This window comes from Sceloporus occidentalis, unplaced genomic scaffold (assembly GCF_023333645.1).
Source record: "Sceloporus occidentalis isolate IW3139 unplaced genomic scaffold, rSceOcc1.0.p SCAF_130, whole genome shotgun sequence".
In the NCBI taxonomy this organism is placed as follows: Eukaryota; Metazoa; Chordata; class Lepidosauria; order Squamata; family Phrynosomatidae; genus Sceloporus; species Sceloporus occidentalis.
In genome coordinates this window covers 548,216-573,029 of record NW_028317110.1, presented here as the reverse complement: position 1 = coordinate 573,029, position 24,814 = coordinate 548,216, and the positions used below count along the sequence as shown (strand labels likewise).

At 41.5% G+C, this 24,814-nt stretch overlaps 1 protein-coding gene across 1 annotated transcript in view; it reads left to right on the top strand.

Annotated features, from left to right (window-relative positions):
- LOC149281546 (radical S-adenosyl methionine domain-containing protein 1, mitochondrial-like) overlaps positions 1–24,814 on the top strand; it is a 42,168-nt gene that overhangs the window by 9,273 nt on the left and 8,081 nt on the right. The window contains exons 5-8 of the mRNA XM_089499132.1: positions 12,400–12,533; positions 12,734–12,938; positions 13,265–13,630; positions 14,035–14,098. Of these exons, the coding sequence (XP_089355258.1) occupies positions 12,400–12,533; positions 12,734–12,938; positions 13,265–13,630; positions 14,035–14,098 (769 nt within the window). The remainder of the gene's footprint in view (positions 1–12,399; positions 12,534–12,733; positions 12,939–13,264; positions 13,631–14,034; positions 14,099–24,814) is intronic.

Here is a 24,814-nt window from a genome sequence, read left to right as displayed (position 1 = left end):
AGGTGGGGGAAACCCATTGTATCCCTTAATCCCCTCACTTGATACATCCCCTGTATACCGATGGGATTTGTGAGGGGATGTGGCTGATGGGATTTGTGATGGGATGTGGCTGATGGGATTTGTGATGGGATGTGGCTGATAGGATTGGGGGTTGGGTTCGGTGCACAGTGAATGGAGATTGTATATAAGTTCTGTGTGTTTGTAATAAAGAGAGTTCTGTTTTTAACCTCAAAGCATGAAGTCCTGTCTCATGATTGAGGGAAGTGCTGGTCTGTGGCTGCTTTCTTCGGACAGCCACAGCGTGTCTTCTTACTGGGAGAGGGAAGGAGCTGACGGGCAGATGTGTCCAGTCTGGGGCACAGGACGATCCGTCACAGCCTTAATAGCCCACACAAGCACCACCTAATGCTATCTGAAGTAGGTAAGGCTTGTGCTGCAGTTGTGTGATTCAGGAAACTCATTTCTCTTATGCCCGCCGACTTTTTATTCTAAAAGATACGCACTATGCGGCTATGGCTTCTAATAAAACAAAAGGGGTTTCTATCTTTCTAAAAAAAAAATACTGATCCGCAGGGGAGATTCTAGAGGGGAAGCTGAATCATCAAGACATTACAATAGCGAGTATGTATGTTCCCAGTGCTGAGCAGCTCCTCTCTGTGTGCCTGTGTCGAGAAGTTCTCTAAGATCCAGCAGGGTCATTTGTTTGCGGGAATTTTAATCTTCCCTTTGGATCTGGTTTGGGATGTGTATTGTGTATGGGTTTTCAGGATCTTTTGTTGCAGTATGAGCTTTATGATGCGTGGCGAATTTTGAATGATACTGCTAGGGACTACACATTTTTCTCAGAGGCTCATAATACTTATTCGAGATTTGATTTCATATTTGTAGATGAATTCACTTTACAAGTTAGGCCATATAACATGGTCTGATCATGCACCGGTGTTTGTAGATTTACCCTCCCTGACTGCAGTTAGGAGGCATGGCACTTGGTGTCTGAATGAGTCCTTGTTTAACGATAAGGAAATAATTTCCAAGCTAGAGAAAGTGACAAGGAAATTGTTTGCTAAATATTATCACGTATTGTACAATCTTAATCAAGATACAGATACGCACCAACCTAGGGAAGAGGAAATTTATACGTTTCTTAACACTCACAAAGTCCACCCCCTGGGAATGGATCAACAAGATCTTGCAACAGATAATGTTACAGGAGGTACAAGCAGCAGTTAAAGCCCTCAAGGCAGGTAAAGCCCTGGGGCCTGACGGACTAACATTTTTTTATAGATGCCTTCAGCCCCATGTCTCACCTTCATCAACTTTACAACTTCATCTTTGCCCAGGGTACTGTATGAAGTGAGCTCCTAGACTCTCCCATTTTAATGAACTCTAAGCCCGGAAAGCCTACAACGAAATGCGAGAATTTCTGCCCAATTTTGTTACTTAATTCCGAGATTAAATTGTATTCAAAATTTTTTGCAAATAGGCTGAATCAGGGTATACCGTCCATGATCGACCTAGATCATGTAGGATTTGTTTTGAGGTGGCAAGCCCCAGATAATGCTGGGTGGGGGAGGGGGGTGTATTGTCTCCCTAAAAATAATGTGCCTCCCAAAACTCCTGTACTTGTTTTGAACTATCCTGTTATCAGTTCTGAGGTAGGGTGCCATTCAGGGACACACTATGGAGTGCATTAGATCACACACACACAGGGGTGTGTGTGTATATATATATATATATATATATATATATATATATATATATGCGTTAGACATGCATTTTTAACTACATAATATGTACTTATCTCTTTGAAGTAAAGACTATGATTGAAATATGTTTTCAAAATAACAGCTGAACTGGCAGTTTCTTTAATATTAGCCCCTACTGCTGATAGATATTATTAGACCCTGCTACTAATATATGCTGTATTGGCTTAAATATAGGCCGCACCCGAATATAGGCCACACCCTTAAAGTTTGGTGCTATTTTAAGAAAAAAATATTTTTAAAGAAAAAATACATGAGTGAAATGGTAAAACAGTATTTTATCTAATACACAGGAATACATGTATGTTAACATTTTTGGTATCATACAGTTTGTCAGCATATGTTATATACAGACAGAAAACCAATAGCCATTTTAAGCCCCCCCCCTAATTCATAGTGCACCTTACTTATAGATGTGCCAATCTGCCCCCTTGAATTGCCACTCTGCCCCCCTGAAATGCCATACCCTTCTAACTTACCAATGCACCCCCAGACTCCCTGGCGTCTAGCGAGGCCGGCCGGCCAGTGGACATCTGCACGATGCGTGCAGACAACCGACATAGAAGCCCCCGCGGAAGTGCCGGCAGCAGAGGTTGTCTACATGCATCGCTGCAGCCGGTGAACGTCTGCACGATACGCGTAGACAACCTCTGCTGCCGACACTTTCGCCGGGAGTTCTATGGTGGAGCACCGAAGAAGCCCCGACGGAAGTGCCGGCAGCGGAGGTTGTCTAAGCGCATCGCGCAGACGTCCACGGCTGCCGGAGAGGAATCCCGCAGCAGGGATGAATAAATATGTGAAAAAAACCATGCATCCCTGCACTAAACCCCAAATATAGGCCGCATCCAATGTTCCCTCTAATTTTTCTTGGGTGATGTGCGCAGAAAATTTCTGTTGTGCAAAATTTTTCCCAGAGCCAAAATTTTGTGCGCACAATATGCTTCTACAGTCCATATAAAGTTGGTGGAGCTGAAAAAAAAAATCACATTGCAAGGGGGTGGAGCTATATATTTTCAACCCTTTTGACTCCATGGTCTATTCTAAAGGTGAAATTCTCACCGCAAAAATTAATTATGAGCGAATCATGAGCGGGGGCTCCGGGCTGCATAAAGGATCAATATATATATATATACAGTACAGCATAACACCTATCACTATATACTGAAGCACACATTGACTGGGGTACAGCATAACACCTATCACTATACATTGAGCCAGACATTACCAATAATGTAGCATAACCCCTATCACTATATACTAAGCCAAACATTGATGTGGTGTAGGCATACTGCTTCAGTGTCTGGCTTAGTATATAGGGATGCACCGAAATGAAAATTCTGGACCGAAAATTCAGCAATCACTTGACTGAAACTGAAAATGACCCCCCCTTTAAAAAAACAAAACCCACTTCATTAAAAATAACACACCAAAATTGGACAAAAACCCCCAACAACAATATTATATATATATATATATATATATATATATATATATAATATATATATATATATACACACACACACATATATATATATATATATATATATATATATATATATATATATATATATACATATATACACACACATATATATATATACACACACACATATATATATACACATACATATATATATATATATATATATATATATATATATATATATATATACACACACACACATATATATATATATATATATAATTGCCAACAGCAATCATACTCCTATCATGCACAGGCAGCCAGTACATGCTGGAACCTGGGCATCATATTAATGTGATTACAGCCTCCATATGCCATGCTATCCCCCCCCTTACACATCCATGCTATCACACACACTCATTCACAAACATTCAGCATAAACTATAGCATAACACCCATCACTCTCACACACTTACTAATCTCACTTAATGTTTTCCTACCTTTCCTCTGTTACTTTTCCTCCTCCTCTTCGTTCTTCCTCTTGACTCTTCTTCTTCTTCTGTGTCCTGTCCTTCCGGTGCAGTAAAGAAGGTGGGCGTGGCTTCAGTGCTGTGTGCCGGGATCTGACATCAAATCCCGACGCACAGCATCAGTTGCCACGCGCATAGCAAGGGAGCAGGATTGGAGGTCTGTATTAACCTCCTGCTCCCTTGATTGATTTTAAGCTGGTTGCCGTGAGATTTTTGATCTCCCCAACCGAGCTTGCTCCTCCAGCGGCAGGCATTAATGTCCGTCTCTGGAGGAGTGCCAGCGTCACCCTGGACGGACTGCTCGCCCCCCCCCCAGCTCCCCGTTAGGTACTGTGCACACAATGTTAAAACGCGTGCGCTCCTTCGAAAAGTTATGTGCGCGCGCACAAGCGCACAGCTTAGAGGGAACACTGGCCGCATCCCCACTTTAAAGACCTAAAGTGTGGGGGGGGAGTGCAGCCTATATTCGGGCCAATACGGTAACTATTAGCCCCTGCTGCCAATATAGATATATATATATAGATATATATGAGAGATATTAGACCCTGCTGCCAATACATTTTATATTGGAATTATTGGACTCTACACAAGCATTTTCTTTTGCCCCTGCTCCACGCTCCCTAGCATGCAATCACTCCCTCCGCTCTCACACCAAAAAATAGATACAGATCAAATAAACACAGAAAAACAGCACTTGCATGTATAGATCAATAAGACATACAAACCTTTATATTTGCAGGTATACATAAATAATGTATGGAAACATAGCGTAGCAGGTATAGACCAACACATTAACACACAAACCCAGCTTTGCAGGTATAGATCAATTGAAATTCACATGTGAACTCACTACTGAAGGCATAGAATCAGTCATACAAATCCAGCATTGCAGGTATTGATCAACTGGATGCGACATACAAACCCTGTATTTGCAGGTATACATAAATAATGTATGGAAACATAGCATAACAGATACTGATCAGCAGAATAACACACAAACCCAGATTTGCAGGTATATATCAATTGGAATTCGCATAAAAACCCGTCCTATGCTATCTTTGTCCCCAAGGCTCAAACAAAAAATTACAAACCCATGCATCACTGTACTCAGGAGATGTTGCTGAACACATATTGGGATGTCGTGTGACAGCGACATATACCAGGAGCTGTAAATTCATACATAAAGTAGGTGTGTGGGGAAAAAAAAAATACAAAAAATACTACTGCAAAATATGAAAAAATACTGGTGGTAAAATGTGTGCATGCAAAGAGTTAAAATACCCTCTAGTTTAAAAAAAAAAAAATTATGGTTTTATTGGGCACACTGAAATGGCCCGGCTCAAAGATGTACCAAATAGGGCATATACCAGAACCTGTTTATTCATACCTGAAGTAAAAACATGACTACCACAAAGTTTGACAAAGACTGGTGGTAGAATTAGTCCATGGAAAGAGTTAGGCCGCATCCCCACTTTAAAGACTTAAAGTGGGGGGAAAAAGTGCGGCCTGTATTTGGGCAAATACGGTATATAAAGCTATTTTGGAAGTATATGACTTAATGTTTTTAATCCCCCACCAGGATATCTCTCTACCCAAATAATCTGTGTCTTTTTTGACCCATATAAAGTCATACCTAGACTCTAGTTTAATTTATAATTGGATACTGCACTATATACAATAGACCATTGAAAAGTGTGTGAAATCTCTGTTCCGAAGATTAAATACTCGCATGAGTCATATACAGCATAGGAATTTTCTTGCTTGCAGCCTCTTTCGAATATTTTTGGTGCTGCCTTAACCCCTTAATGACAAAGCCCGTACATGTACGGGCTCAAAATGCATCGTTTCAATGGGTTTCGGGACCACCCATTGACCTTAAGGGGTTAAACTCTTATCCCATTCTGGATCTATCACTGCGTTGAAATGTCCTGCTATCAGGACTTGGCCTTGTGCCTTTCCTTCTATTTTATCCAGTATAGTCTGGATTGATATTTGGGGCATAGATATTGATAATTGTATACAGTTTCTCTTCCAGATAGCAAATCAGTATGATATATCTAGCTTCATGATCTATGATCTTATAGGCAGTTTTAAATGTTATTCTATTGCAAATGCACAAAATACACGATGCTCTGTCTCTCTCCTCCAGAGCACAATGATGGCGGAGAGAGGGAGAACATCTGGAGTTCTCATCATCACAGCGATCGTGTGATATTACTGCCGGATGGGTGGCACTGGGGGACTGCCTCGGATGTGGCATTTCAAACTAACAGTTTTACGGCGTTCGCGTTGAAAGCTGTTACAGGTGCCTCATCGGAGTGATTGGATATCCCAGCAGGGTCTACACAGACCCTGCAGGGGATATCCTGTCCTCCGGTGAACTTCTGGGTGATGTCAGAAGTAACATAGTAACATAGTTCATAAGGTTGAAAAAAGACCAAAGTCCATCAAGTTCAACCTATATACATATTGTGTCCCTACTGTGTTGATCCAGAGGAAGGCAAAAAACCCTTATGAAGCAGATGCCAATTGCCCCATACCAGGGGGAAAATTCCTTCCCGACTCCAAATATGGCAATCAGAATAAATCCCTGGATCAACGTTCTGTCCCTATTAATCTAATATCCATAACTTGTAATATTATTGCTTTCAAGAAACACGTCCAGGCTCCTTTTGAACTCTTTTATTGAGTTTACCATCACCACTTCCTCTGGCAGAGAGTTCCATAATCTCACCGCTCTTACTGTAAAGAACCCCCGTCTGTGCTGGTGTAGAAACCTTCTTTCCTCCAGCCGTAGAGGATGTCCCCTTGTTATAGATACAGTCCTGGGTATAAATAGGTCCTGGGAGTGATCTCTGTACTGTCCCCTTATATATTTATACATAGTTATTAAGTCCCCCCTAAGCCGTCTTTTTTCCAAACTAAATAACCCCAATTCTGATAATCTTTCTGGGTACTGTAGTCCTCCCATTCCCCTTATTACTCTGGTTGCCCGTCTTTGAACCCTCTCCAGCTCCACTATATCTTTCTTGTACACTGGTGCCCAGTACTGTACACAGTATTCCATGTGTGGTCTGACTAGTGACTTGTACAGGGGTAGAATTATTTCCTTGTCGTGGGCATCTATGCCCCTTTTGATGCACCCCATGATTTTATTTGCCTTAGCAGCAGCTGCCTGACACTGGTCGCTACAGGTAAATTTACTGTTAACTAAAACTCCTAAGTCCTTTTCCATGTCAGTCGTCCCCAGTGTTTTCCCATTTAATACATATTCCCAGCCTGGATTTTTCTTCCCCATGTGCATAACCTTACATTTATCTGTGTTGAACCTCATCTGCCACATCCCAGCCCAAGCCTCCAACCTATGCAGATCCATTTGTAATCGTGCGCTGTCCTCTATTGTGTTAACCACGTTACAGAGCTTAGTATCGTCTGCAAAGATTGATACTTTACTATGCAATCCCTCTACAAGGTCATTAATAAATATATTAAAAAGAATAGGACCCAAAACTGACCCCTGTGGTACCCCACTAGCAACAGTCACCCACTCAGAGTATGTACCATTAATAACCACCCTCTGTTTCCTATCACTGAGCCAGTTACTTACCCACATACACACATTCTCCCCCAGCCCAAGCATTCTCATTTTATGTACGAGCCTTTTATGTGGCACGACCCGGAAGGGAATGCCAGATCACGCATTTAAAACTGTAACTGAAACATGGTTTCTCACTCTCCTCTCTGCGATCCCCCCTGCATAGATCACACTGTGATCTCCATGCAAGTCTCCATAGGGATTACAGTGTCCGTCATCAGTGCTAAGGAGGAGCAGTTGGATATCCCAGCAGGGTCTACACAGGCTATCCTGTCCTCCGATGACTTCGTGGTGACGCGACGCAGAAGAGAATGCCCGATCGCACGATTGGGCATTTTAAGCTTTCCAGAGCTTGCACTGGCAGCCGTTACAAGAGACCAGGTAGCAGAAAGCCAGCAAGCCTGGCTTCTGCTGACCCCCTGACAGCTTAGGCTGTCAAACTCAGCCTGATCTCCCTTGTAGTGGCAGAGATGTGTCCTGTAAGTGCACTGGATTTTAGTACACCCTGTTTTAGATACTGTGCAATTGTTTTTCCTTCTCTCTTTGTTTTGTTTTTATATCTTATGAAATTAAAAGAATTTTGAGTGCACAGAGGGGGATATTCATTCATTTATTGGGAGGTTATGCCTGGGCTTCCCTGGACAACATCTGTTTGTTAGAATGATAATCAAACATTTAGATGAATTGGCGGAAGGTATTATAGTATTAGGGGGAGACTTTAGACCCAGGGCTAGATAGCTTAACTGGAACCACTCATACTCGACTCTCCCACATTAGAATTGTGAAGAGGGGGCTACTTAAGGCACAGCTCATAGACAATGGAGCAGAAATATTTTTCGGTCCCTGTGCCGGTGGTGGCATGGCTTCCGCAGTGCAGGGGGTATTGCGGCTCAGGAGACCACCCAACAATCCCTCCGATGTTGAAGGTGTGAGCGGAACTTACCAATAAGACAGGGTTGACCCACTCTGTGAAGAGCTCATGTAAAAATATCTCACTCTATGTGTTGTATTGCGGCAATATAATATGATGATGTATTATGTTGGGTGTCTCCATCCATGGAGTATTGTTGTATGCTGGGATAAATATGTTGTGAGCTAGAATGAAGCTGAGATTTAAGTATACACGTGCAAGCCTTTTGAAGGTATGAATTGGATTGAATGTGTTGAGTATACGCCACAGGTCTTATAAAATATAGGGTGAGCGATAAATAAATAAATAAAGAAATCTTTGAAGAAAAAGCAAGGAAAATTTTCTATAATATTCCAATGATTGGCAGCAAATAACATAAAATACAAAAAAATGACACAACATAACATAGGATGTCCTGTATGTATATAATTGTTAGTACATATTCCTACATATAATATAAACACTCACGTATAATAGAGCAACATATAATCATATTTTAGGCACAGCAAGGGTCACTCAGACTTCTCACGCCAGTGGCGTTTCCAGCTTTAATTTTTAGGGGGGGCACATGGGTGGACAGGGACCAAAGTAGGGGGGTTGCAGTATATAAATAAAAAAAAATAAAAAAAAATACTGTCTGCGCTTCTCACCCTAATAAAGTTGGCAACAAATATATAAACATAATATAAATGAGAGGTTTTGGTTATATGAATTGGCCAAAGCATAATTAAGCTCACCCGCCACGTCAAGGCACACTCTCAATAGGGTGAGAACCTACTCTCACCTCCTACATAGTGGGCACACAAAGCAGTTTATACTGCTACCAAAACCAGATTAATGTATTGGGGGAGGTGCAATTAAACCTCCTCCCATTTAACCCCTGGACAGCAAGCTGCAACCAGACTGATGAGGAGCCAACAACCTCAAATATGTGCAAACAGGGAAAAGAAAAAATGTCGGTGCGCTAAGCTAGTCTCAGGCTCAAATAATACAAATGTATAATATGAGGCCTACCAAACAGTGTGAGCATGCTGCAAATACAGTGTGTTGGCTGTACAATGTATACAAAAAACAAAATACTGTCTGCGCTTCTCACCCTAATAAAGTTGGCAACAAATATATAAACATAATATAAATGAGAGGTTTTGGTTATATGAATTGGCCAAAGCATAATTAAGCTCACCCGCCACGTCAAGGCACACTCTCAATAGGGTGAGAACCTACTCTCACCTCCTACATAGTGGGCACACAAAGCAGTTTATACTGCTACCAAAACCAGATTAATGTATTGGGGGAGGTGCAATTAAACCTCCTCCCATTTAACCCCTGGACAGCAAGCTGCAACCAGACTGATGAGGAGCCAACAACCTCAAATATGTGCAAACAGGGAAAAGAAAAAATGTCGGTGCGCTAAGCTAGTCTCAGGCTCAAATAATACAAATGTATAATATGAGGCCTACCAAACAGTGTGAGCATGCTGCAAATACAGTGTGTTGGCTGTACAATGTATACAAAAAACAAAATACTGTCTGCGCTTCTCACCCTAATAAAGTTGGCAACAAATATATAAACATAATATAAATGAGAGGTTTTGGTTATATGAATTGGCCAAAGCATAATTAAGCTCACCCGCCACGTCAAGGCACACTCTCAATAGGGTGAGAACCTACTCTCACCTCCTACATAGTGGGCACACAAAGCAGTTTATACTGCTACCAAAACCAGATTAATGTATTGGGGGAGGTGCAATTAAACCTCCTCCCATTTAACCCCTGGACAGCAAGCTGCAACCAGACTGATGAGGAGCCAACAACCTCAAATATGTGCAAACAGGGAAAAGAAAAAATGTCGGTGCGCTAAGCTAGTCTCAGGCTCAAATAATACAAATGTATAATATGAGGCCTACCAAACAGTGTGAGCATGCTGCAAATATATATAAATATATAAATAATAATTAATTATAAAATGCTATATATGCGTTAGACATGCATAATATGTACTTATCTCTTTGAAGTGAAGATTGTGATTGAAATATGATTTCAAAATAACAGCTGGCAGTTTTCATTCTTTAATATTAGACCCTACTGCCAATATATACTAATATTATACCCTGCTGCCGGTGTGTATATATATATATATATATATATATAATATAAATATTAGACCCTGCTTACGATATATATTAATATTAGACCCTTCTGCCAATACAAAAAATTGGACACTGCGCAAGCATTTCCCTGGGTTCCGCTCCCCGCTCCTTAGCATGCAATCACTCCCTCCGCTCCTGCACCAAAAAAAATTATTTGCCACACTGACTGCAGATTAGGGGAAGACTGTGAGAGTCTCACGCTCCTTCTGACCCTAGTGTGACACTGAGAGGTCCTCTTTCCCTTAATCACCCACAGAGTCCCTTTGTCTCCTCATTCGCTAAGCCACACCTCTCTTTTACTTACTCCCTGTAGTTCAGGTATAGATCAAATAAACAACACATGTAAACAGCACTTGCATGTATAGATCAACTGAATAAGACAAACATAAATAATGTATGGAAACATAGCTTAGCAGGTATAGATCAACACATTAACACACAAACCCAGCTTTACATCATTTGAAATTTACATGCGAACTCAACACTGAGGGTATAGATCAAATAAACGACACATGGAAACATTACTGCAGGTATTGATCAACTGAGTAAAACATAAAATCCCTGTATTTGCAGGTGTACATATGGTATGTCAGGATCCACCCTGCCTGCCAGGACTATGCAGTAATTTTTCACTACTTATTGACGCTCATGTTGTTTTACAACCACTAGTGGCCGCCCCTCTCTCTCTGGAGCACCCAGACCTCGTTATTGCAAGCAGCTGGGCCTTGTTACCTGGATTACCCTGCCTTTATGAACCTGCCCTGCCCTTCAGTCAGGTCATTTGTATTGAAGTATGTGGACCATTCTGCTGTGGCCTGTACCTTTCCTGGTTACCTGCTTTGTGTCCTTATCAAGTGGACTCCCTGCTTTTGTGTCCTTATGAAGTGGACTCCGTGCCTTTCTTGCCGTTCCCAGTGGGCTCCCTGCCCTTTGTGCCCTTCCCAGTGTGCTCCCTGCCTTTTGTGCCCTTCCCAGTGGCTCCCTGCCTTTTGTGCCTTTCCCAGTGGGCTCCCTGCCTTTTGTGCCCTTCCCAGTGGGCTCCCTGCCTTTTGTGCCCTTCCCAGTGGGCTCCCTGCCTTTTGTGCCCTTCCCAGTGGGCTCCCTGCCTTTCGTGCCCTTCCCAGTGGGCTCTCTGCCTTTTGTGCCCTTCCCAGTGGGCTCCCTGCCAAAAGACTTATTACCGGTATTTATTTATCTTGCCATACGTCCGGTTTCTTGCTTACAGACTGTATAACCCTTATTTGCTTGCCTTGTCATATACATACAATACATTGCATTACCTAGATTTCTGCTTGTGGTGTCTTTGTATAATCAATCATCGTGGGTTACAGACCGAACCCCAAGTATCCCCTGCACATGGGCTCCTACCCGACCTGATTACCCAAGTCTTGACGACATAAATAATGTTTGGAAACATAGCATAGCAGCTATGGATCAACAGAATAACACACAAACCCAGCATTGCAGGTATAGATCAATTGGAATTCCCATAAAAACTCAGCATTAAAGGTATAAATAAAAACTCCTAAATTAAGGCATTGATCACAGGTTCCACACACCAAAGGCCAGCCCTGGCATCCACATTGCCAACATAGAACCTGGCCAGCACCCAAATTACACACATAGGACTTGAAATTCCGGCGGTGCGACCAAGCTAGAGGCCTCGCTGAGGAGAGCAAGGGGCACCGAGCGATTGCTGAAAACGTATTAATGAGCAACTGCTTGGTGCCCCTCCTTCTCCTATGCATGAAAAACAAAAAAAAAGACATTTCAATAGAGGGGGCACTGAATCTGGGACATGTGGTCACCCTATGAGTAAGCCATTTAGTCAGCATTTTCAACCTTGCTAGGCTGTGCTAGGTTTCTGTGCTTTTACTTCTGTTGAATGTGATTTAGAAAGGACTGTGTATTGCTACCAAATGTATTTGCAGTCAAAATATTACCGGGCCTCTGCACTACAAGTTATAGTAAAGACAAGGCATTACAATTTATAGTAAAACTGCTCCTTCTATTTGTTTTTACCCACTAGTGGCCATACTGTGAGAAACGTTGTATTTACTGCAACTTCAACAAGTATGTTCAGCATTTTAATAATGAGGATGTTATTCAAGCTTGTCTTCTGAAGGAAGCTCGCACACTGATTAAACTCAGCCAAGTCAGCAGGTAAGCAGTTACTTTTCCAACAAAAATAAAAATATTATGCTTTTTCCTGGTGGGAAACCATTAAATACTGAAATCTAGTTATCTGTAGATCATTTGTTGGGAGTCTCTGTTATTTGGGTAAAACATTTTCCTATCCCAGACATAGGAGGTATTAATCATATATATTATATTTATTTGGGTTTTTTTTTTTTTGTGCTTAGGATCTCTTCTGTGTATTTCGGTGGTGGCACACCTAGCCTTGCCAGCCCTCATACAATTGGTGCTATTTTAGAAGTTATATCTCAGAGTTCATTGCTACCATTAAATGCTGAAGTTACTCTGGAGGTTAACCCTACATCTATTCACAAAAGTCGGCTGCAGCAGTTCCGTGAGGTTGGGGTTAACCGCATTTCTATTGGTGTACAAGTAAGTTTTTAAACATTTACTCAAAGTCTTCAGCACACTTAGGATTATTTTAGGAAAATTGCATTGTTTTTACCCTGATACAATTCATGGAGACAATTCATAGAGGCTCACAGAAAAAAACTGGTGGCATAGCAGTAATTGTTTATGCTTGGATTACGTACCTATACTGTAGTGTTTTTTGTCAGTTTCTTTATTGTCATTTTTATTGTAGTTTGGCATTATTTTCTCTCCTTTTATATATAATTACCCTTTTTTCTCTACATAACTTTTGAATTTGTCTTTATTTTCATATCTCCCATAATATATAACCACGGTATGAATGGAAGTCACTTGACGATTTTGAACTGCACCTTTTGGGTAGAACTCACTCTGCCTTTGATGCTCAGCAAACTATTGAGGAGGCTTGCAGGCTCTTTCCTGGCTATACATCCGTGGATGTAATGTTTGGGCTACCATGGCAAAGTTTGACATCCTGGTGTAGTACCCTGAGGAGGCTACTGGCACAATGTGATGATCATGTGTCCTTATACCAGCTAACTGTGGAAAGAGGAACTAGTCTCTTCAAACTAATTCAGTCAGGATGCCTTTCTGTCCCAGACCAAGAACAGACTGCCCAAATGTATGATTGTGCCAGAAAAATGTTGCATGAGGCTGGTTTCCAGCAATATGAAGTTTCCAACTTTGCCAGAAATGTAAGTATGATTTCCTCATAATTTTTGAAGTTATTAGTAATACCCATACTTGGGAACTTCTGGGCTCCGGCTACCCAGAGTCTTCCCTTGCAGGACACGGCCATGACTGCCCACTGACGACAGCAGGCAGTCCTGTGCCGTCCGTAGGATTTCCCACTGACGTCAGTGGGAGGTCCCGCTGACGGGGGTTCCTGCTGACGGTGGCGGGAAACACCCCCATTTAAAGGGAAAATGGGCGGGAAGCGGGGCGTGTCAAGACCCCGCTCCCGCAACCCGGAGGATTCGGGTCTTGACCCGGAGAAGCGGTGCTTTATCCGGAAATCTCCAGGTCAAACCCGGAGTTTCCAGGTATGGTAATACCACACTGATTTTCAAGTTAATTTCAAAGCTCCTCTTTTCCACAGGGAAAAATCAGCAAGCACAATCTATCCTATTGGCTTGGGAAGCAGTACATTGGAATAGGTCCAGGTAAGGCTACATGGTGACACTGATTTTCCTTATGAAATAGAAATATCACTGTGACAGGATGAATTCCGGTGCTGAAAATTATGGTTGGAAAACATACATCTGAGTCCTTCAGCACTCAGATGGTTAACCCAGAAAGCATGGTTGGCATCATCAATAAGTAAGCAAAGACAGCAGTGGAGCTGCGTGTAAAGGTGTTTAAAAAATGATCAGATCCTCTTTAACCCCTTCGTGACAATGGCTGATTTTATTTTTTGTACCCTTCGTGATGTCATTATTTTAAATGTATCATATCATCTACTATTTGTCCTGAGTTTAGGAATACCCAATGTTTTTATTTATTTTTTTGCTTTTTTCTGCACGTAATGGGACACTTAGTACGAGTAGCGTGCTATTTCTGGTATCTTTTCTATTTTGGGTATCTTTGAAGCCGGTCAATGCAATTTACCCCATCAAACCATATATTTTATAACCCAGGGTATTTCAAATGCTATTATTTTAACTCTTTCCACTTTTTTACCCACATGCATGGGTTTGTCAGGTTGTTTTGGGCGCTAAAAGGCCACATTTGGGATGTGTGCATTTTTCAAATTGGAAATGATCCTTACCCAGTGTTAATTGGGACTTTGTCGAACCTGGCCAATTCAATTTAGCCGATCAAATCATACATCATTTAACATGTGTTTGGACCTGGAAAATTAACTAATTTGGAACTGGAAGGTTCCCCTGATGGTGACATCAATTTTTTTTTATATGTTACCATACTATTCTTATTATTTTTGAAAAAATAATTTACTAATCACATTGTGATTAGAAAGATGGGCTCCAGCATGGTTGACCTGTATTCAACCTGCAAGACCCTCTTGGAAGCTTTGGCAACTTGGTTATTTTTTTAAAGGACGTGCTATTTTGCAAGTGGCAAAATTTAGCAGTGGCGGTTGTGACTGCTCTCCAGAGTGTTACATAGTTATATAGTATGAAAAAAGACATGCGTCCATCAAATTCAGCCTTTCCTATATCTGTTAATTTGTTTGTTGATCCAAAAGAAGGCAAAAAACCCCAGTTTCGCTCTTTCTAATTTTGCAGTAACCAGGGAAAAAAAATTCCTTCTTGACCCCAAAATGGCAGTCAGATGTCTCCTTGGATCAATAAGCTGTTTACCCATAATTAAAGATTATATCCCAGAATATTATGTTTTTCCAACTATCCATCCAGTTTCTGTTTAAATGTCTGTACAGACTCTGATAAAACTACCTCTGCAGGCAGAGAATTCTACATCATTATTGTCCTTACTGTAAAAAAACCTTTCCTCAGCCTTAGACTAAATCTCCTTTCTTCCAGTCTAAACGCATGACCACGTGTCCTATGCATAGTCCTGTTTATGAACAGATTTCCACACAATGGTTTGTATTGGCCCCGAATATATTTATATAATGTTATCATATCCCCTCTGAGGTGCCTTTTTCTAAACTAAACAGATTTAAATTTGTTAACCTTTCTTCATAACTAAAGTGCTCCATTCCTTTTATTAATTTTGTAGCCCGCCTCTGCACCCTTTCTAGTGCTATGATATCCTTCTTTAGAATAGGTGCCCAAAATTGCACAGCATATTCAAGGTGCGGCCTTACCATTGATTTATACAGAGGCAAAATTATATTTTTATCCCGCGACTTGATGCCCCTTTTTATACACGACAATACCTTACTGGCAACTGCTGACTGACATTGCACATTGTTGCCTAGTTTGTTGTCTATAACAATTCCCAAATCTTTCTGATTTGTCATTACCCCTAATTCACTACTGTTTAGGGTGTAGGTTGCTTATGCGTTCTGTACCCCGAAGTGCATAACTTTACATTTATCTACATTGAATTTCATCTGCCATTTGTGTGTCCAGTCCCCCAGTCTATCTAGGTCCCTCTGCAGCACTGTAATATCCCGCTTGTCCTGTATTACTTTACCTAGTTTAGTGTCATCTGCAAACACAGAAACATGACTTTCAACGCCTACTGCCAGGTCATTTATAAATATGTTGAATAAAATTGGTCCCAGAACAGAACCCTGAGGGACACCACTTACCACTTTTGACCAGCTTGAAAATGTACCATTTATAACAACTCTCTGTTCTCTATCTCTAAGCCAATGTTTTACCCAAGAACAAGAATTTGCATCTAGACCAATTTCCTTCAGTTTGAATACTAACCTATTGTGTGGAACCGTGTCAAACGCCTTGGCAAAATCCAAGTAAATTACATCCAATGCAACACCCTGATCTACACTTCTACTTACTTCTTCAAAGAATGCTGATTTTTGCTAATAATACTGTTCTTCCCAATGAATTCTTGAATATTATCCCTAAAAAGCCCTTCAAATACTTTCCCAACCACAGAAGTTAAGCTCACAGGTCTATAATTTCCGGGCACAGAGTTTGAACCCTTTTTGAAAATAGGGACCACATCTGCCTTCCTCCGATCCTCTGGTACAATTCCCGAAAGATTAGAAACAGAGGTTCACTTATTTCCTGACTCAGCTCCTTAAGTTCCGTCAGGCCCCGGAGCTTTGTTAACATTAATTTTCTTTAGTTGCTGCAGCACCTTCTCCTGAGTCATCCAATCACAGTTTGACTGCAGATTTTTTTCAGTAGTCCTATGTATATCCATTGCCATAGGTTCCTCCTTAATATATACTGAGGAAAAATAGTTATTTAAAGTTTCTGCTTTTTCCTGGTCCTCCTTGACCAACACTCCCCTCTCTGTTTTTAATGAACCTACGTTTTCATTTTGGTTTTTTTAATTTATGTACTTAAACAATTTTTGGGGGTTTTGCTCTCTTTGGCAATCACCCTCTCATTTTCTAGTTTAGCCCATATAATCACCCTTTTGCATGCTTATATAGGATGCCTCTGATTCGTCTGATTTAAATGCTGTAAAAGCCATTTTCTTATTTTTAATTTTCTGCTTAACGTCCCCACTAAGCCACATTGGTTTCAATTTGTTTCTTTTATATTTGTTTCCTAGTGGTACATACTGAGAAGTGTAGCCTGCTAATATTTGTTTGAAAATACCCCATTTTTCCTCAGTGTTTTTATCCCTGAAGAGTTTTTGCCAGTCAATAAGTTGTAAAGCTGCCCTTATCTTATTGAAATTGGCTCTTAAAATTATACGTTTTAGTATTCCCCATGGGCAATTTCTTTTTTGAGTTTATTTCAAAAGAGACCATATTGTGATCACTATTACCCAAGTGCTCCCCTGCTTGAATGTTAGACACAAGATCAACATTGTTTGTTACCACCGAATCCAGACAAGAATCCTTTCTAGTTGGTGCTTGTACCAGTTGTGACATGAAGGTGTCATTAAACAGGTTCAAAAACCTGAATCCCCTTGCAGAACTACTAGTCCCTCTATCCCAATTTATGTCCGGGTAATTAAAATCTCCAATAATTAAAGTGTTACCCAGATGTGCAGCTTTCTCAATTTGCTCTAACAGCTGTTCTTCCTCATCATTATTAACATTAGGTGGTTTATAACATATCCCAACCAGTAGTTATTTTCCTTTTTTTGCCCCAAGTTGATATCTACCCATAAAGCTTCCACATTTCCCTTGTCGTCTTCAAGATGCTTAATATTTGACTTTAGCTCGTTGTTAACATACAAGGATACTCCTCCTCCCTTCCTGCTTTTTCTGTCCTTCCTATATAACATATAACCTTTTAAGTTAACTGCCCAGTCATGGGTCTCATCCCACCATGTTTCTGTTATGCCTATTATATCATATTGCTTAGTGTATGCTATTGCCTCTAGTTCTCCCATTTTGTTATTTAGGTTCCTTGCATTAGCAAGCATACATTTAATATTACCCTGAGTCTCTTGAATTTTGTGAGATTTTTTATTAATACATACCTCCTCTGTTCTGATCTTGCCCCTCCCCCATCTCCAAACCCTCCTTCCTACACCATGACTTTAGCCATGCATTTACATCCCTGATCTCCCGCTGCCTTTCTACTGTTGCGCATGGCACAGGTAATATTTCTGAAAATACTACCTTGGAGGTCCTTTTCTTCAGTTTATCTCCTAATTCCCTGAAATTATTCTTTAGGACCTTCCATTTTCCACTGACTTTGTCATTGGTACCAGTATGGACCATGACAGCCGGGTCTTCCCCAGCCCCTCCCAATAACCCATCCACTCTGTCAGCAACATGCTGGACCCGAGCACCCGGGGAGTGTTCACAGCGAGTCCTGGGGTGGGTGTTGGGTGTTGCTGAATGTCTCGCTATCGAGGCATTTTGCCTACATCATTGAAGTTTGCCTCCTAAACTCTAAGATGGGCGTTCCCCGCCATACAGTGTATGGCGAACGTTGATGCCCTGGGGAAGGGCCAGACATGTCCCCTGATGCAGATCTTGGTGTTGCGGAATGCCTCGACATTGAGGCATTACAGCAACACCATTTAGGAGCAGAAAGCAAATGTAGATCGCTTTCTACACCCATTTAAAGCAATGGCGGTCCTGGCAAGTCAATTGTCGCTAACTGAATTTTGTTGCGTGACGTGCCCAGACAGTCAATTGTCATCAAGGGGTTAATCCATTTGGATCCAAAGCACATAAAAACCGAATAGAGTCCAAGAAGTGCTTAACTAAGCTGACCGAAGGCTGATAGTGACGTTTTTTTGTACAGTACACACACCAACTCTGAAAACCTCCAAAGTCTTAACAGCCACACCTCCTTACCGGCAACAGGAAACTATGGTGTCCTCAGACGAACAATTTCAGCCAACACGTTTCATCCCTCAGGGCAATTACACACAAGCATTGTAAGGAGCTTTTATTTTCTAAGTGACTTGCTGTCGCGACCGCTGACACCACGGCACTCACCTCAGAAGTTCTTCCACCTGGAGTACCGTTCCCAAAGGAGACCCTCCTGAGCAGCAACTAGCATGAGTTGAGGTGTATGTTGTTGAGGTAGGTATGAGTTGAGATTGCAAGGTGTAGTACTCAGCGTAGAACAGAATTCACAGAGGAACTCCGCAATGCCGGGGTTAACACAATCAGGATGGTCAGGATAGCCAGGTCAGTACACAAATCAGGTAGTCGTACAAGCCGGGGATCAAAACCAGAGCGGGTAGTCAGACGAGCCAAATAAATAACCGGATATCACAGGCAGAGGTACAAAATCGATAAGCAGTAGGGAAGTCAGGCAAGCAAATGGTCAAAATCACAGGAAACAAACTCACAGCAATACTGAAGCACAAAGACCACAACAAGGTAACTAGAGAGAGCACTTCCTGGTTTTTAAATCTACTGCCTTCCCAAAGTTCCGCCCCTCAGATGGCATCACTGCAGCAAGCCTCCTGCCCTGCCTAGCCACGCCCCCTATGATGTCAGCAGGACCAGAGGAGGACCGTGCCCTGGTAAGTACAGATTTCTGAGACTGGCGGGTGCGAGCAGACGTCCGCCCACACCTTTCCGGTACTGAAGGAGTAACACTTGGTTTCTGTAAGTGACCAGTTTTTGCACCAAAGCAGCAGCAGCAGCAGCAGCAGCAGCAGCAGAGAAGTGGTATTATAACTATACCAACAGTGGGTTTGTATCTCAACCAGCAACAAGAAGGTTGAAGGGTTTGTGACGAAAAAACAAACAAAAAAAAACCTGTGTGTTTCCCCCCCCACATTTTCTAGAGTGTAATTAGTTAAGGGTGGGGTTTATAATCAATTAACTGTGTTGGTCTGTATAAAGGAAGTGGTTAAACTCACAGAGCTTGCTCATTGTAAGGGGCTTGCATTTTCTAAGCGACTTGCTTTCTGTAAGTGGCCAGTTTTTGCACCACAGCAGTGCAACACAAGAGTGTAAGAGAAAGGAGGGTAAGTGACATAAAGCAATTGATTACATTCTGTAAGTGCTCACGTCCCTCCCTAAAGTATGAGCAAGCTTGGAGATTTCACTCAGTGCACATCATGCCATATGTATGCATGCTTGGAACAGCAGTTCCTGGGTCCATATCGCTGTGGTAAGTGTGAACAATTGGTCTCTCTGGAAGCTGAGGTTGGTGCTCTGAAGAGGCACATTGAAACACTGAGAGACATTGACAATCTTGAGAGGAGTCTCTTGCTCACTGAGCAGAGTTTAGATGGGGCCCCTAGCAATGAGGGAGGAGATCAGGCAGAAGGGAGTCAGGCCCATAGCTGGGTAACAGTAAGACGTGGTTGCAGTGGGGGAGGGAAAAGGAAGAGGGAAGCCAGCCCAGAGTTTCTCCATCCCAACAAATTTGCCCTTTTAAGTGAGCACGTTGAGGAGGCAGACTCGGAGGTGGGCTTTCTGGAAAAATCTGTTCTCTCTAACAGCCAGGAGAGCAGCTCATCCAATGTGCAGGGGATCCGAAAGGAAGGGAAGCCCAGGCAGGTTGTGGTGGTAAGGGATTCAATAATTAGGAAAATAGACAGGGTAATCTGTAGCTCTGATCGCAGCAACTGAATGGTTTGCTGTCTCCCAGGTGCCCGGGTTCGGCATGTTGCGGACAGAGTGGATAGATTATTGGGAGGGGCTGGCGAGGATCCAGCTGTCCTAAAAGGTAACTAGGGATTTAAGGAGTAAAAATTTTAAAAAAGGACCCCCAAGGTAGTATTCTCAGAGATCCTACCTGTGCCATGCGCTACACCAGAAAGGCAGTGGGAGATTAGGCAGCTAAATGCATTAATGAAGTCTTGGTGGGCTTTGGGTTTTTAGAGCCCTGGGTTGATTTTGCTTTGGGGTACAATCTCTATAGTCGTGATGGGTTGCACCTAAATGTAAGAGGGTCCAATGTGCTTGGGGAGAGAATGGCTAGACGGTTGGAGGAGATTTTAAACTAGGAATGGTGTGGGGGGGAAATAAATACCGGGCTAGACAGTATAAAAAGGGAAGGCGATTTACTTAGTAACCGGGTGGGTGGATCTGGGGGCTTGGTCTATACAGATAATAGGGAGAAGCATATATTTTGCTCCCTAAAGCAAGGACAGAAAGTGATTGCAGCATCAGTGTTAAATGACAAGCTAAAGGTCATGTCTACAAATGCTGGCAGTTTAGGGAATAAGATCCATGAACTTGTAATAGTTGTGGCAACTGAGAATGTTGATATAGTGGCTGTTACTGAGACATGGTATAATGAGAAAAATGACTGGGACATATCAATACCGGGGTACTCTTTATATAGAAAAGACAGAAAGGGCAAGAAATCTAACTTAATACAAGTTGGTGAGGAGAACAGAGTCGGTTTGGGTTACAGTACAATTTGGCAAAAGTAAAGTAACTCGCGTAGGTGTGATTTATAGACCCCCAGGACAAGTAGAAGAACTAGATAATCTACTAGTGGAGGAAATAGCTAAAATGACAGTGAAGGGGGATGTTATAATCATGGGTGACTTTAATCTCCCTGATGTGAACTGGAAAACGAAAGTAGCTGGTTGTACCCGGAGTGCAGATATTCTAAACTCCCTACTGGGATTATCTTTAAAACAAGTAGTTGAGGAACCAACTCGTAAGGAGGCCATATTGGATTTAGTGTTCACAAATGGAGATTTGTTAACAGATATTTCTGTAGGTGAAAGTTTGGGATCTAGTGATCATCAGTCTGTGTGGTTTAATATACGAACAGTGACTGAGTCACACCACACAAAAACAAAAGTTTTAGGTTTTAGAAAAGCTGACTTTTCTAAAATGAGAATATGTATAGAGGAGTCATTATCAGACTGGGACAATTTAACTGACGTTCAGGAGAAATGGGATTATGTAAAAGCTGTATTATTGAAGATAACAGAAAGTTGTATTAGGCTGGTCAGTAAGAGTAAAAAATTAAAGAAACCGCTGTGGTACTCTGCAGAAGTGGCCAAAATCGTAAAAGACAAGAAGTTAGGCTTTAGTAGATACAAAAATACCCAAAGTGAGGAAGATAGACAGATCTATAAAATTAGGCAGAAAGAGGCAAAGAAAGTTATAAGATCTGCCAAATCACATGCAGAAGAGTGAATTGCCCTGTCAGTAAAAAATGGAGCAAAAATTTTTTTTAGATATATAAATGAGAAAAGGAAAGTTAAACAAGGATTAGTTAGACTAAAAACAAAAGGAATTTATGTAGAAGAGGATAAAGGTTGACTGCCTCAATGAATATTCTGTTCAGCTTTTACAAATGAAAATGAGGGAATGGGACCTCAGTTGGGAATGGGACCTCAGTTGGGAAAAAAGACTGAATCATTTGAAATATGTGAGTTTATCGAGGCGGAGGTTCTACTTCAGTTGTCTAAGGTAAAGACAAATAAGTTGATGGGGCCTGATGGGATATACCCCAAGTTATTAAAAGAGCTTGGGGGTGTACTAGCATATATATATACGTGTACTAGCATATATATTTAACGAATCATTGGTAACGGGAGTCGTCCCTGGGGATTGGAAAGTAGCGAATGTTGTGCCCATTCACAAAAAAGGCAGTAGGGAGGAGTCGGGCAACTACAGGCCAGTTAGTCTTACATCTTTAGTGGGGAAATTAATGGAAACAATGTTAAAGGAAAGGATTGTTGAACATCTGAAGTCACATGGTTTCAAGATCAAAAACAACATGGGTTTTCCTCAGGAAGATCATGCCAAACAAATCTTATTGATTTTTTTGATTGGGTGACTAAAGTAATTGATCAAGGTGGTGCAGTAGACATTGCGTTTCTGGATTTCAGTAAGCCCTTTGACACTGTCCCACATAGAAGACATAAATAAACTGCAATCTCTGGGTTTAGATCCCAATGTTGTTGAATGGATTAGGGAGTGGCTGAGTGACAGACAACAGAAGGTTGTAGTCAATGGCGTATATTCAGAACAAGGTCTTGTTACCAGTGGGATACCTCAAGGATCTGTACTTGGACGCATTCTCTTTAATATTTTTATTAGTGATATTGGTCTTGATGGAAAGGTATGTGTATTTGCTGACGACACAAACATTTGCAACAGGGTTGATGTTCCTGGAGGAAGAAGCCAAATGGCAAACGATCTAGGTAAACTGGAAAAATGGTCAGAGCTGTGGCAATTGGCATTTAATGTGGATAAATGCAAAGTAATACACCTGGGGCATAAAAACCCAAGTGCAGAGTATAGAATATTTGATACTGTCCTAACCTCAGCGTGTGAGGAAAGGGATTTAGGGGTAATTATTTCTGAGGATTTAAAGGTAGGCAGACAATGCAGTAGAGCAGCAGGTAATGCTAGCAGCTTGGTTGTATAGCGAGAGGTATTAGCAGTAGAAAGAGGGAAGTGCTCGTGCCGTTGTACAGATCACTGGTGAGACCTCACTTGGAGTATTGTGTACAGTACTGGAGGCCGTATCTCCAGAAGGATATAGAAATGTTGGAGAAAGTACAGAGAAGGGCTACTAAAATGGTTTATGGATTACAAGATAAACCTTACCAGGACAGGTTAAAGGATCTTAACCTATATAGCCTAGAAGACAGGGGGATATGATAGAAACATTGAAATACTTAAAGGGAATCATAAAGGTAAAGGAAGATAGTTTATTTAAAAGGAGAAATACTACCACGTGAGGACATAGCCATAAGCTAGAGGGGCAAAGGTTTAATGGTAACATCAGAAAATATTACTTTACGGAAAGGGTAGTGGAAACATGGAATAGCTTTCCAGCAGAAGTGGTAGATCTAAATACAGTAAAGGCATTTAAGCAAGCATGGGATAGGCATAAGGCCAAGCTAGATATAGGATAAGGGCACTAAAGGAAAGTACTCAAAGGTTGGGCAGACTGGATGGGCCTACTGGTTCTTATCTGCCGTCACTTTATATGTTTCTATGTTTCTAAGCAGCATCCATAGCGTTTATATAGTCTCTCAAATCAACATATTTAACCCCTTGACAGCCTTACAATAGTTAGTATCTGCCTCTCAATACATAATAAAATATTGTTTAACCCCTTAACGACAAAGCCCAGCTGATAAACAAAAAAAAGTCTTCTGCACTAAGACTTTCCAGATCTGGATGTTATCGTGGCAGCTGCGGAAGCTCACTTAGTCCCAACTACGACCAACGGTCAACATTGACTTCATCAGGGATTCTCCTTGTGACTGTATTTTTATCTATTTATTCATTTCTTTAATGGGTTTATTAGCCTGCGGCAGCTGAGATTCCTGCGTAGAGGCGGGAGGTCTCCCTTGCCTTCGCGGCGGATGTGGCTGCTGAGTAGAGGTGGGGGGTCTCCCCCTTCTTCACGGTGGCTGAGGCTGCTGTGCAGAGGCTGGGGGTCTCCCCCTCCTTCGCAGCTACAGAGGTGAGGTACGTAACAGTTTATTAGTATTTAGATACAGATTTTGATTTCAGCTGTAACTTTAGGGATTTCAGTGATCATCAGTACGTGTCGTTTAACCCCTTAAGGACAGAGCTATTTTTTTTTGTACCCTTCGTCATCTTTAGCCGTCATTTTCTTTTTTCTCATTTACTGTACCCACACAAGTTACATATTTTTTATTTTATCAGGACAAGCAGGGCTTTCTTTATTTACCAGAAGACCAAAGAAAAAAGTATATACTATGGTGCTTAACCATTACACCAGCTGCTAGTGAATCAGTGTACTCCTTATTACACAAAAGCAAATTCAAACAAAGAAGAAAGTGGTACAACTTGGTGGAACACTCAAATATTTATAAATAGTGACATGAAATGGCTTCAAATGGATGAAATATCAAGGACGATACAATATCTC